Consider the following 15,390-nt stretch of genomic DNA (forward strand, 5'->3'; position numbering starts at 1 on the left):
ATAAAATTGGCACCCCATCTCCACCTCCTGTTCTTGCCAAAAAAAGATTTTAGGACGTGGCAAAATATAGCAATGACGCTTGATAGATAAGAAGCCAAAATAAGTTTCAAAAAGCTTGTTTTTCACTTCATTTTTAAGGTCTTTATTTGCAACATGTGTCAAATATCCCCTGGTAGAATATACCTCACAAGACGATTAAATAACTAGTTGTACTCTGCCAGAAAGAAAAACCTAATTTTCTTCCTACACTCTGTGCAGATGGACAGTCTACAAACCATCTGCCCTCAGGTTTATAGGCAAACAAAGATAATTGGCTGGCCCAGATCTAGGAGGAGGAAAGGGTTTCTCTACTTTTCCTCTAAACTATGTGCTTTTGAAACTGTATTATATAAGAGGTCAGGCTTCCTGAAATAAACCAAGTAACAATAACAATGAAAAATATATAAACAGAAGAGCAAGAAAAAGTACATTTTTTCTAGGGAAACCATTAGGGACAATATGGCGATATTGACCAAAAAAGCCCAGATTCTCCATTCTTCAATACATTAGAAGTCATAACACAGTATCTAAACAAAATATATATACTCATATGCTGGGCTCTTGCAGGTGCTTCCCTGCAAGAGGTCCCAAATAGAGGACCTTAAATGTCCTACATTTTGGGCTAAACTTTATCCTATAACTGTCCTATATTTTGGCCTAAATTTTGTCCTACATTTTGTCCCAGTTTTTAGTAGAGAATTATGGCAACCCTATTCCCACCTCTACTTTAAGAGAGACAGAAAGACAGGCATGCAGCAGATAACTCCTATCCAGATTTCCTAATCACAACTCCTAACTGATCCATATCATGGTCAAATACCATGATATACGAGATGGCACAACATATAGCTGCCAGAACATTGGCCTATGTCATACCCAGTGCTATTGTCTGGAAGAAAAGTAAAAAAATAACTGAAATAATGCAGTTGCCTACCATGCCAACTCTAAAAGAGACTGGCCAGGAGGAGATTGTACTTGATCCTATCAAAGGAGAGACCAGGCAGCAGCAACTGGGTTGTCCTTTCTCATCCCTGTCACAAAGAAACACATTATAAGGGCTACCAAAGCCAATAACATCTCACAGTTAGGCCTTAATCCAAACTGCAGTGGGTTAAGATAAATGCAATGGACACATCACTTACTACTATGTACAGTAGAGTACAGTACTTAGTACTGTGCTAGCAACAAGTGTCAAGTTAGACTCAAGGTGTTCTTGTATTAGCAAGCCCTAATGGTCATTGATAAGACCACTGACTTGGACTTTGGATCTCCTCCACCTCAATCAACCTGGCATCATTGGTCTAGCTGGCTGTAAAGAGTTTCTTACAGAATTCAGGCATTCTTGCTGGCAAACTGTGAAGCCATTCCAAACGACCTGCTTCCAATCCTGCCATCACTCAAATATATCCTTGGTACCGACTAGATATTTCAATCCGGGACACACCCTGATGTTCTGTTGACACCAGGATATTATATTGAAATGGAAGCCTCTAGATAGAAAACTGAAAAAGACACAAGAAAGCATGATATCAAGCATGATCAGACAGTTAAGAGGTTATGTTGTCACCACACCAGGTCCAATTAGTTCACATTCTGCAGACAGAACGTAGAGAGTTGGTACCAGACAAAGAACCACTGTCACCAGTTATAGTGGAGTCTAATGATGTACTAAGTACTAAGTTGCAACTAAAAAGAATAAATCTTATACAGGTACAGTAATAGAATTATATTTATCCAGTCCAATATCTCATTATAAATTTTGCCCCAAGGATACAGTAGCTAATATTAAGATTCAACTGGGAAACAGAGTTTTATCAAACATTGTTAAATTGAAATGTTGATCAACATAGAGCTGGAAGTAAAGTCAGGGTCCAGGATCCAAAAATATGTTGCTAACCAATCCACAAACCTCCCACCCCCATCTGCCACATTACAAACTGGGACAGAAACCCCCTTCACTTTCCAAAAAGACTGTGGAGAGTGTCATAGTGTGTGTGTATGAGTGCATACTGTTGATAAACTAAATCTAAACTCCCTTTGGCCTTATGGAAGTATGTTCTAGATGCTGTGCTGTTTTATATTCCTCAATCTTCAGGCCAAATGTAAATTTACTTTTTAATAAGAAATATTTATTTTTAAAATTAAAAATGGATTTTGTGCTCTTTCCAGATCATCACAAATACTTGATGAAAGAAATGGGGACTCACTCATGCTTATCAGTCACAGGGCTGCAGCCAAGATCTGTCTGGTTCAGCACATAATCATTCTGCTATTAAGAACCTATTTTAATCACTTGGTTTAGAATGTCTCTCTCCTCCCCTCTGTGCTTCTGTCAAATATAATTTACATGTTAAACTCATTTTGACGGAATAATTTTGCTAGCAAATCACACAAATTGCACCATGTTTTCAGTACATTGTACTGCCGAGTACAGAATGTTTTAAAAATAGCATTTTCAGTATTCGGTGCTAACAGGGCAGAAATACTGCTGCCCCAGACTTGATTTGCTGTTGGATCCAAAGGGGAGGGGGGGAATGAAAGCAAATGTAATTATTGTTTTTAAGGGAGAGAGGAATTGTGGCCATTTTCAGCCTGATTTACATAAAGATATTTTTCAGCTACATAAAAGATCTTTTGATTTAAAATGATTATGATTGAAATGTGCACTTATTTGGAAAATGGAAAACTGCAAATAAATATCTAGTACCACCACTGAAAATATGTACCTGAAATATAAAATTAAAAAATGTGTAATCCACTGTAATAATCCTGGCAATTATTCTCCAAGGCTGTATTTTAGGGGACTACTTTGTGAAAGGGTCAAACCTATTAATTAAAAACATATTTCTATCTTAGTCCACAGGCAGATACATTTTAAACACATTTCAAATAGAAATTAAACATGGCAAAAAGGGCATCCACACTGCAGAAATAATATGGTTGACACCACTTTAACTGTCATGGCTCAATGCTATGGAATTCTGGGAATCATAGATTGTTGTGGCACCAGTGTGAAGCAAACTACGATTGCCAGAATTCCATAGCATTGAGCCATGGCAATTAAAGTAATGACAAACAGGATTATCTCTGCAGTGTGCATGCAGCCATAGAAAAGTTGCATAGAAAGTTATTTTTGAAAAGTTCTTTCTTCCTGTTGTTCAATAATACTTTACTGTTAGTCATTATAATGTTAAAAGAGTAACTTGTGTTGCTATATATATATTTTAATTATTTTGGGGGAAAGCCTTATGACTGAGAAGGCTTAAAACTTGAAAAATTCAGAATGATTGTCAAAATATCTACAAATGCTCTTTAAAAGTAAATTTGAAAAGTAACTAAAATGGTATTCATTCACTTAATTGAGTAAATTCATTTCTACTCATTATGTTACTTTTGGAATGTGATCTGGGTATACAGTCTTTACCAAAAATCACAGCTGAGATATTTTCCCCAAAGTAAATCTCAATTTATATACTTTGAATTCAGAATCCATAAAAAAAAATTAATTGTAAGACCAGAGTAAAGCCTAAACTTCACAAGGGCTGCATCTGCACTGCAGAAACAATCCAGTTTGACACCACTTTAACTGTCATGGCTCAGTGCTATGAAATTCTGGGATTTGTAGTTTTGAGTTGTAGTGCAATTCCCAGAATTCCATAGGATTGAGCCATGGCAGTTAAAGTGGTGTGAAACTGGATTATTTCTGCAGTGTGGATGCAGCCAAGGTGTCCCTACAGAAGGCCTGCCCCTTTTGGCTGCTGATCGAACAGTCAATGGGAGGCCAATAAATGGGCCCCTGGGGAGAAGACCAACACTGAGAATCTGCTTCCCATCACCTAAGAATCTGCAGTCTGACAAACAAGCTACCCTGGTAAATCAGGGAGCTCTTTCTTGTTATGAATGATGTTCATTTCCAGAGTAAATTTGTTTTGTGGTTTTGGCCCATTGAAAAATGAATTTAGCCTTTCATAGCACTTGGATGATAAAATCGCCATCTATTGAGACTAACAAATTTGAGAATTAACTTGAATTTGTTGTCTTGCACACTACCTTAGGTGCATGAATTAACTTGAAACTTTACATTGGCATTCTTTCTAATTTTATTTGTTGTTGTCATCTAAGACAAACCTGTCAGAGGATTATTGGCAAGATTTGTTCAGAGGGGGTTTGTCTTTGCCTCCCACTGAAGCTGAAAGTCACCCAGAGGGTTTCCATGGCTGTGCAGGGATTCAAATCTCTCCAGAGCCATGGTCCAACACTCAAAACACTTAACACTGTGTTGGTATGCAACCTTATAGAAAGGGTACGTAGTTTGCCAACTATATTTATTTGTTGTTACTGTAATTTAGAAGAGCTACTTATAAGGCATTTGCAAAATTAAAATGTTTCTATCACATCTCCAATAAAAATAAGAAAGTAATGGCATACTAAAATAAAATAAAGTAATATCACTGTCTTTTTAAGTATTTTAAAATGATGGCAGATTAAAACATAAAAGGCAGTCCTAGGACTTGTCCAGAAGGGGGGAAATTCTCTAGAACTGTTGAGAATTTCCACTTCTTTTTGTTTTGATTTCACCTGCATATTATCAGGTTTGTATCCAAACTCTTTCTTGAAATAGCCTGGATTTTCCTCCTCCCTTCCCTGCTACCTCCTCCCCCTCTGGTTGATCATTTGTCATAACTAGACTCAAGCAACATTTCAGAAATTGATTTTCACCTATTTCAACTGGTTCCTTTTAAATTATTATTCAGGAATTATAGTAAATGTGTTACTGCTTTAAAATTATTACACTAGTTAAGCACTTAGATCATTTTGTTTTAGTACAAACATTCTTCTTTCTCTTGCTTGAGCTCTGTTCAATCTGTGTCCTAGAAATTCATTTTGGAAATACTGGGTTAATTTAAACTGACCTGGTCAGTAGGAATGAGATTTTTTTGATAATGCCAGGAATTTCTAGGAAATATTTTGGGATGAAGAAAATGTCACATGGGTCTCCAAAATAAAATCAGTTTGTACAGGAACAAAATGTTTGGACTATGAGAGACTTTGGAGGGATACAGACGGGTAGAAAGTGGTGGCCAGACACCGCCCCTCTCTGCCCTGGAGGAAGGTCGCAGCAGACAAAATGCTACAGCCTCCATGAGGCTTAAAAAGAACCCTCTCCCGGCAGATTATTTTTCCGCCGTGTACAGGGCGCCATTTGCGTACTGTTTGGGTGCTGTGCCACATGGATGTTATCATTGTGCGTCCCGTGTAAACAACGGTGCACAAAGATGGCACCCACGGTAGGGCTCGGGAGCATGTTGGACACTCCGCTCTCCTGAGCTGTATTTTCGGCTGCAGACCGGCGCAAAGCGCCAGTCTGTACTGAGCCTTAGTTATTAAAATCCAGAGATGCTTTTAAGTAAAAATGCTCTCAGAATGTACTTAAACATGCAGTGAACTTGCTGGAGTTCTCTAGGGAGAGAATTCTGGAACCTGGATGCCATCACAGAAAAGGCCCTGCTTCATCCACAGAAGTCTTCTTTTAGGTTAATAACTTCAATATTGCAAGCTTCCTTATCCATCTGTTGAGTGAGAAGGCAAGATCTAAGTAAATTAAGGATCTAAATAATAAAAAGATCTGCAACATATACAGAAATTACCATATTTCCAAACTGGCTGGTAAAATACTTGTTAAGAAATCGGTATGATAAAAAGGACTAGTAATGCATGTCATTACCCACAATACATGTCTTTTTTTTCCCTTGACTTGTCATGATTTCTGCTCAGTATATATTCCTGCACACTTATTTAGTACTACAGCTAAAAGCTAGATAAAACTAAAATGAATGCTTAGCACAATAATCCTGTTGTGATATATAGACATATATTCTCTGAATTATATTGGTAGCCCCAATAATAGTACTGTAAATCCCATTGATCCAATGGGTCCATTCCACTGAATTAAATTGCAACTGGAATTGCCATTACAGTTCCAGTAGCAGTAATTCATAACAGTTCAGGCATATATTCTACAAGTACTAACAGGTTTGTCTGCCTTTCCCTATTGTGGAAGTGAGTTTGGATCATCCTTTCAGAAGTTCATTTCAAATATATTTTGTAAATACATTAAAGGATTACGTGCTTGCCATTGGATCTAGCCATTTTCACTACTTCACACAACTGTACAGAATTAGAAGTGTGGTAATTAAGAATTTGGTCTCTGATAAGCTGGAAGGCAGTAGGAAAAACGGAAGACTATATGACAGGTGGATAGACTCAGTCAAGAAAGCCAGTTATGAGTCTGCAAGGCCTGAGCAGGGCTATTGATAACAGAGTGATTTGGCAGTCTCTCCTTCATAGAGTCACCATGAAGTGGAGTTGACTTGACAGTAGTTAACAACAGATCTTGATAGGAATTAAGTAGCATTTTCCTCCACTGTGGTGCTCCTTCCATTTAGTACAGTTTTCCAGCTACCAATCCTAATATTAATAACTGGAATAAAATATAAGTTGAAATGGCTTTTCTAACTTATTTATTAATAATTGTGTATAATACTCCTGTGTTAATTGCTAAGGGGCTTCTAGCACAAACGTTTTTTGACTTAGAATGGCTTTGTTTGTCTGTTGATTTGTCTTCTAACCAAAGCTATTTTTTCTCTTTTTTCCCCTCCCCTCCCCACTCTTTATAGGATCCTAAACACTTCAAATCAGAGAAGACTGGGAGAGGCCTATTAAAAGAAGGCTGGAGGGACACTCAAGAACCCATAATGTGTTCCTACAAATTAGTGTCAGTGAAATTTGAAGTGTGGGGACTTCAAACTCGAGTAGAGCAGTTTGTTCACAAGGTTTGTAAAGGACAGTGCATCTAGCCCGTTGATCCTCTTTCCCCTTGAACAAACAGAAGCAGCAGTGTGTATAAATAAGGACTTGTTACCAGAGCCCCATCTGGGCTGCCTACAGGGCCATGTGCACTATTTACTGGCATGCACATGCCAAAAGCCCCGCACTGGGTGTCACCAAGTCAGGGTACGCCACTCCTACAATACCTAACCAAAACTTAAAAATAACTTCTTCCTGCCACAATCATCTCATTCACACTCTCATAGCACCACCACCCCAGCTCCACCTGTCTAACTGTCCTTGAATGTGGGACAGGAAATATTTTAGAGGATGCTACCTTGGGTATTCTGGATTTCAATTATCAACCTAGGTAGAAACAAAACAATTTTTCCCCAGGATTACATGACATGATCACTGACTCCCAGCACTACCTACTCAGCTATCTAGACAGAAACATGGATTGTTTTGGAGTAAGTTGTACAAAACAAGAATGCAACAATACTACATTCTTCTCTTTGATATCTTTCTACATGAGATATATTTCACTTACTCATGTAAGTTCTCCTTATAATTTATGTGCTGGAGAGTCTGTACATTTGTGTTTATCTTAGGTTCAAGGTCTGAAACAGGCAAAAGAGGAACAGAGTGAGAAAGGATATGCTGCAGAGGATGCTATATAATGAGAAATCTCTGAGTATGAGAGTATAAGAATGTGAATGTTGCTCATTTTGATTGCAGGCATGTTTCCTTCTTCTGGTGATTGGTGTCCTGGTGCATACTCAAAGGTTCAGATAAAATAAGATATAGTTGTGCTGAATATTGACCCATTTTTCAGAGAACATGGAATTCACTTCCCCTGAACTATGCTTGAATTCTTTATTTTAAAAAGACTCTGACATGCTTCTTAGAAAGAGCTTTCCATCATGACTCCCATCTAGGGAGCTTTCCATCATGATTCCTTTCTAGGCTAGATGTATTACCTTTTTAAAATACAATAAAAGTATAAACAAATCCTCAGATAGAATTATGTATTTTATTTTAAGCAGAAATATGTACCTTTTAAAAGTGGGGGTGCTTTTACTACTGAATAGTAGCCACCTGATTTGGCTAAAACTTAATTTTCTTGGAGAAGTCTTTCAATCCAAGCATAATATATGGATAGGTGGATTTTGCTGACCCAGGGATGCTCCTGGGAAACAATGAGACAGACCATGATTAATGTAGTGGGTTTATGAATCATGCAGCATAAAATGGCACTGTGCCATTTCCCCAGTACAGTTTTACCAACTTTGATGCAAGCCTAGGAACATGGGTTGTTGTTGTGTTTTTTCATCCTATCAACACAGAAAGAATCTGTACTTTCAACTGTACATAATTTGCTTGCTGTGCAGGTTATTTCTCCCTGGAATTAGAGACAACCAGTACATGAGAGCTAGGAAAGTAGAACGGTACAAAGTTTTCTGGCACCATTCATCCAGAAAAGTTTACTTCTAGCTGCAACCACATTTTTGGCAGGCTTCTTATGAGCAATCAAGGTCATGAGTTTCCGCATAGAAGAGGGGAGATAATGGGGATGAGGATGTGTTTTTTTTCTCTTAGAAGGCGAGGACAGTATACATAGCTTTCTTCCGGCCTTTTTTATCCTCCAATTTATGCTTGATTTTGGTAGTGCTAAGTCAGATAGTGACTGTCCTAAGGTCACTCACTGAGCTTCATGATTCAGGAGATATTGCACCCTGATATTTCAGACTGGCTGCCAGTCTGATTTTCTCACTGCTTCACCGTATTGAATCTTTAGTTCTGCACTAGACTATTTACTTCTAAGGGTGTTGTTGTAAAGTGTTCAAAACAAACAGTGTTAAGTGTAGTGCATGCATACCTCTTTGAGTTGTTCTTACTTTTTTCTCAGTGCAGTCTTTATCCTTGTTACAGGTGGTCAGAGATATATTGCTGATTGGTCACCGACAGGCTTTTGCATGGGTGGATGAGTGGTACGGTAAGTCATGTTTCCAAATGAATGCACATTGTGGGCACAAGAAATGGCTGAGGCCATACTCACTGTATGCCACCCTGTACTGTGTTCCAGTTTCTTTTGTTAAGATAGCCATTACTGGAGGATGATTTTTGTATTTTTTACTTTCTGTAAAGAACTTGTTTGTCACATATATTCTTCATAGCCAAAGTTGTAGAAAGAATTTTAGACTAAGTATGTGCTTGATCCATGGTAAACATAATGGTTCTAACTGTTCTGATTGTAGCTCTTTTTTGTTATTCCTATTTTTTACTTTTTCACAACTGAGAATGAATGTGATATCTTATAGACATTGCTACAATCCTGCAGCAGTACTTGACGTCATACTATTTGTATGCCTGCTTCTTACCATCTGAAGTTATTAGAATTTTATTTTTGGCTCACATTATTTTAAACTGTTTTCAGTATAAGAGAGGAACATTTTGAAATTTAAACCAGGATCTCAGTTGGCCCTTAAGAGAACCATTGCCTAGTGGCAGCAGTGGTTACATGTAAAAATGACCCAGGAATAAAAGGAGACTAGCAGAAATCTGTACAATGACCTGTGTGGGAGGCCCTGAACATCTAATCTTGTGGTCGCGTCCCAAACTCTGAAACATATTTTTATGTTATGTCTATCCTGGTCCCTAATTGAAACTTCATTAAAACTAAGTGATCTGTGACTGTCATTAAAAGATAAGCAAACAGAGAACAACCAGCATTTTTTAAAATATAATAATTCTTTATTAACAAAGGCAAATGAACATGAAGAGACAAATCAAACCCACAAAATGAAACTACCAAACAAATACAAGACAACTAATACAGAAAAATTAAAATTTGACTTCCTGCTTCCCTTTATCTGCTTTCTAAATTATGTGATTTCTAAATTAATATATAATTTATCCTCTCTATTATTCATGTACATTTCATTTTTAACTTCTAATTATAATAACAAAAACTATTGACTTTTCTTTCATTGTCACAAATTATAATAACAATAATATGAGCTAATACATCTTACATTTCAAATCCTGCACAACTGGTACTGTATCTCCTCTTTTCTGATTAAATATACTATGTTTTCTTAAATATTTTCATTGAATTATTTTTCACCAAATCCAACAGTTTATCTAAAGAGGCTAATTCCATAACCTTTTCTATCGAATCTAAACATGTTGGCATTTCGTTGGTTTTCCACTTTCTTGCAAAGACATCTCTTGTGGCTGTAATTAAATAAATTAACAAATTTCTGTGCTCTTCCTTATCATCTAAACTACTCATATTTAACAAATATCATTCTGGCCTTGAACTTATCTTCATTTTCAAGATGTTTTCTATCCACTTATTAATTTTAAACCAAAATTTTCTAGCCCTTTTATATTTCCACCCTATATGAAAAAATGAACCTACCTCTTTCTTGCACTTCCAGCATTTATCTGATATTCCCTTTAACATCTTTTACATTTTGGGGGGGAGTCATATACCATTTGTACATCATTTTATAGAAGTTTTCTTTGGGATCATATAAGCATGTAAATTTTAATCCTTTAGTCCAAATGTCTTCCCATTGCTTCATTTGTAGATTATGGCCTAGATCTGATGCCCAACTAATCATGCAGTATTTTACTTGTTCTACCTCGGTATTGAATCTTAATAACAATTTATACATTTTACTAATTAAATGATTATCTTCAGAACATAATTCTGAAGGTGTTGGTGATTACCTTCAAAGCCCTACATGGCTTGGGTCCAGAATACTTAAGAGATCGCCTACTTCCATACTGTCCGTCCCGCACTCTAAGGTCCTCGGGGAAGAATCTACTTCAGCCAATAAAATCTAGGCTAACTTCAGTCACCCAGAGGGCCTTTTCCATGGCAGCTCCGAAGCTATGGAATGACCTGCCGAAGGAGATCCGTGACATTTCTACTCTTACAGCCTTTAAGAAGGCTCTTAAAACGGATCTCTTCCGGCAGGCCTTCCCTACCTAGTTCCACTCCCCATTTACTGTGACTTACGTCACTCTGTCCACCAATTCTTCTCTTAAATTTAATGAGAAGAATTAAATTAAAATTAATTAAAATAAAATCCTTGCCTCAAGAAGAAGAGCCCTCCCTCCATGACATCATCATCAGACCTGAGAGGGAGTGAAAAAGAGAGGCCCAACTTCCATCAGGCCTAACTGTGAATGTACTCACTTCGCTCTCTTTAATTTTATTGTATTTTATTTATTTATTGTATTTTATTTTATTATCTTTATTTTTACTGTTGTAACCCGCCTGGATTCCTTGTGATTGGGCGGGCTATAAATAAATTATTATTATTATTATTATTATTATTATTATTATTATTCTTTTTTGAATTCTGATTTTTGTCCCTCATATTCAAATTACTTTAGACCTTCTTTAGAACAACCAGCATTTTGAGAACATTGTTTAAAAATCATTTAAAAGATTCAATTTAGAATCCCTTGCTTCTGACGCAATCTGTGAGATCAATACATGCTAGGCTATAATGGTACTATAATTCAATACAGGCTAGGTAATAGTGATACTAATAATGTTCAGACTATTACAGTGTAATTCCAGACATCAATACTGTTAATATTTCCATATTGTACAATATGTATGCAGGTTTTTATTTTATACTAGGAAAGTAAAAAGTCAGTACAATCTGTCCATTATGATAAATATGGATGAATCAGACACAACCATTTCCCAAATGCCTAATTGTAGCCTAGTAATAATGGGAGGGTGAGAAGAAGTCAGAAAAGATTCTACTATTAGGAATGTAATGTTCCCTTAAATCTTCTGTCACCAATTCCAAGTATTTATACAAGTACTTCAGTTATATTATGGATCTGTTTCATATAACTTCCTAGGTTCTTAAATTGCCAGAAAGAAAATCTATTACAAACCTTCTGCCATACAAGCTAGTAATGTTGTCTCAACAGTCAATTAGCCCTGAAAATGGAAGTATTGGTCAACAGACTTTAGTAACTTCATATCAATTTCCCTGCTTTATGGATAACTGGAAATATAATAATGCTTTATAAAGAAAATTTCTTCTAAAATTAATTTCTTTCAGAAATGTAAGAAACCATACAATTTTGTTTGCTGAGGATCAGGGGAACATGGCTTTCTCTTTCTTCTCTGTGTTTTATAATTTAAAGGTAGTTGCAGACCAGGGGGAAAATCCTGGACTGAATAAGAATGAATATTCTTGTTTGCCAGTGATACTCATCCTTTCACAGTGCATACAAATCTCACCTTTGTATTCAGGGCTCAGCTCAATCTGGCAAGGCCCGATCTCCACCACTGACTAATTACTAACAAAGCAATCCAGAATGCAGAGATATGTTAGGAGGCAGAGCTGTGAGAGTTACCACCCTAAAAATAAGCCACTGTGACTAAGGAAGAGTAAGCCACTAGCGTTGGAAAAACAGTGCCAATAGGAAGGCCACAACTATGGTATCCTTGGATATTTAACTAGTCAGGATCCCCATGCACAGAATTGAAGCCAGTGAGATGGCATCATTTATTGTATCCCACCCATTTAAGCATAGAAGCTGGCTCTGTACATAAAGGTTTGAGGAGGTATCCAGGATTGTGCCAATGTCTAAAGTGAAAAACTATGGCTAGCATGTTCCTGCAGTCGAGCTGGCTGGTAGAAATGAGTGGGATGTCCGCTGGGGCAGGTTAGTAATCATTATGTAGCAAAATATATTTTGAACTATTAGCCATATCACACAATTTGATAGGCAGTCCCCTTCCAACTACTCCCTCTCCATGCATATTGTTACCACAGTGCATCCTTTCCTCACTCCATGCCTAACAGTATAAAACTTAGGTGAGTGTTTGGCAGCTGGAGGGCATTGTGTCAAACAGTCTAACACCCTGCCTATCTGTTTATATATTAATCTGGGGGCTGAATGGCAAATGGATGAAGGCAAAACAGATAAATTGTATGGTCAAAGTACACAATATGCTTAGCACATATTTAGAAGAAATGCTTTCTCAACTGGGGAAAAACTTTGCTTTACCCTAGCACATGTTTTTCCTCACTTACATTTAATGTGCTTTGTTTTATGATTGGTCACTGGGAGGTAAGCATGGGTGCAATTTGCTATTTTGATTGCTGAGGCAGATGTCTCCCGTTGTTGGGAGGAAAATGTGTTAATTGCAGTACACATTCCCCTTGATGTCTGGTTTGTCTCTTGATGCATTGATGATACCCATGCAGCTGCTAAATAAGGCTGGGTGCCCAGAGTTCTATGGCCCTGAAAGATCATGCCCCAAATTTCTGCTTCTAAATATGAGCTTGTGCTCAAAGCAAAAGCATAAGACAACTACACACATTTTGCTGATGAAAGCAGCACCATCTCCCAAAGAGAGCACAAAGCCAGTAGGTCAGGTGGCAGATAGGTCCATAATCTGTAGCAAACATATCTGCATTAAGACCCAGTCTTTATTCTAAACTTCCCTGCCAGGACCAAAACTGGTGAGCAGTTCCTGCCAAAGGAGGATGGCCATTGTTCTAATCTAATCTAGTCAGAAGCCTTGGCTGGTAATGGCTGTCTATCACTTGTACTTTATTTAAACTAAACATAAAATGAAAGTATTTTGTCACACGTTATGGTGCATGTGTAGTGTACAGCTGATATCCCTGCACAATTTCTTTTTCTATCGAAAAATAGTCTTGAATGAAGCTATCCTAAGATGTTCCCTTTCTGGTTTATAGTAGTAAACATAAGGAGTTCAGGTTAGAAAGAAAAATGCTGAGTAGGTCACAGAATGATAAAAATCAAAATAGAGCCATATGACAGAGGCAATCGCCTCGTACTGCTGCAAATAATATAACAGCAGCAAGGAGAAAATTCAGAGGGGCTTGGACAACAATAGAGCTTAACATATTTAATCTTCAAAGCACAGTTGACACATTAATCACCCTAGCAGCCTGTGAAATAAGGATTATTATCTCCATTTTGCAGATGAAAAAGCAAAAGGGAATTTTTAGGTGACTCTCCACTAAGGGGAGAGTGAGTGTCAAAACTAGGATTAGTTCTGTCAGCTATCCTTAGGAAAATTAACCAGTAGATAGTAAGGTGAAGGGCTCTTATTTTCTCAGAATGAACTGCCCCTGACTGCCTATCTGAAGCCTTGAGTACATTCTGTCAGGAAAAATGCATTTATAACAAATAGAAAGTGTGAAAACAGCAGAAAGTTACTTTTACAGCCCCTTGACACTTTTTAAGCTCTGTGTGCTCACTTAGGTGCGTTACAGACCGCCCAGAAGGGGCAGTCTCGCGCCACTGCCAGTTGCTCCATGAGGGAGCTGCAGCAGCCAAACCGTGCGGCTCCCTCGCGGAGCAAAAAGAAGCCCCAAAATGGCGCTTCTTCCACGGCGCAGATATGACGCCGCAAGGCGCCAATGGCGCACTCACAGTGTCATATGCACTGCACGACGTGCGTATGCAGCGCATCCGCTACGTAAAGATGGCGGCCTTGTGTGGAACGGGCGCCGCCATTTTGTATGGACTCAGTCCGTATTAGGGTTAGGGGCGTCTGGAAGGTATGCCCCTTTCTAACCCTAATACAGACCCAGTCCATACTATAGGCCCGTTTGTAACGGGCCTTAGTGTTCCTTCCAGGCTATCAGTTTTGGGGTAAATCTAAACCCCATAGGGGAAAACTACTATACCTCAATATAAGGGACCATATGACAGGTATAGAAAACAGAAAATGGAAATCAGAATTGTACCATAAGTTTATATAAAGGATACATTAGTACAATTATAATCTTTTAGTGCTTATGTTGTTGTTAACTTTATCTTAAGGCAACTTCATGAATGAAAGACCGCTAAGTCACCCTATTAACAGCCCTGCTCAGGTCTTGCAGACTCAGGACCATGGCTTCCTTGATTGAGTGTATCCATCTAGAACAGGGGTAGGCAACCTTTTTGAGCCGGGGGCCGGGTTGCTGTCCCTCAGGCGACTGGGGGGCCAAAGCCGGGGGTGGAGCTTCAAACCTCCGGGTGCCAGGCCTCCCCATCTTTGATGGCCCCTGACGGGGCCCCAGGCCCCGTCAGAGACCGGCAAAAACCTGGTGGGGGCCGCCAGCGCTGGAGGACCTCCTGGAGGGCCCCAGCGATGGCACCGGGCCTCCCAGAGGCCCCCTGCCGCCCTCGGAGCCCTCCTGGAGGGCCCCCCCGTGCGGCGCAAAGGGCCCCCCCAGAGGCCCCCTGCCGCCTCAGAGCCCTCCTGGGGGCCCACAGCGACGGCAGCGGGCCCCCCAGAGGCCCCTGCCACCCTTGGAGCCCTCCGGAGGGCCCCAGCGACTGCAGCGGCCTCCTAGAGGCCTGCCGCCGCTGCCGCCGCAGCCACCCACGCGGCTTTTCACGCTCGGGCGCCGCCATTTTGGGTGCAAAAAATGGCGGCGCCCATAGCCCCAGAGGCCGCTATGGGCGCCGCCATTTTGCCGCCCAAAATGGCGGCGCCCAGAGCGGCGAAAA

General features: G+C 39.1%; 1 protein-coding gene across 3 annotated transcripts in view; it reads left to right on the forward strand.

Moving 5' to 3' along the window:
* The window catches only part of PITPNC1 (phosphatidylinositol transfer protein cytoplasmic 1), a 177,431-nt gene that overhangs the window by 146,373 nt on the left and 15,668 nt on the right, over positions 1-15,390 (forward strand). For all 3 annotated transcript variants that reach the window (XM_042454823.1, XM_042454825.1, XM_042454826.1), the window contains exons 7-8: positions 6,717-6,872; positions 8,800-8,863. In XM_042454823.1, the coding sequence (XP_042310757.1) occupies positions 6,717-6,872; positions 8,800-8,863 (220 nt within the window). The remainder of the gene's footprint in view (positions 1-6,716; positions 6,873-8,799; positions 8,864-15,390) is intronic.

This window comes from Sceloporus undulatus, chromosome 2 (genome assembly GCF_019175285.1).
Source record: "Sceloporus undulatus isolate JIND9_A2432 ecotype Alabama chromosome 2, SceUnd_v1.1, whole genome shotgun sequence".
NCBI classification, from domain to species: domain Eukaryota; kingdom Metazoa; phylum Chordata; class Lepidosauria; order Squamata; family Phrynosomatidae; genus Sceloporus; species Sceloporus undulatus.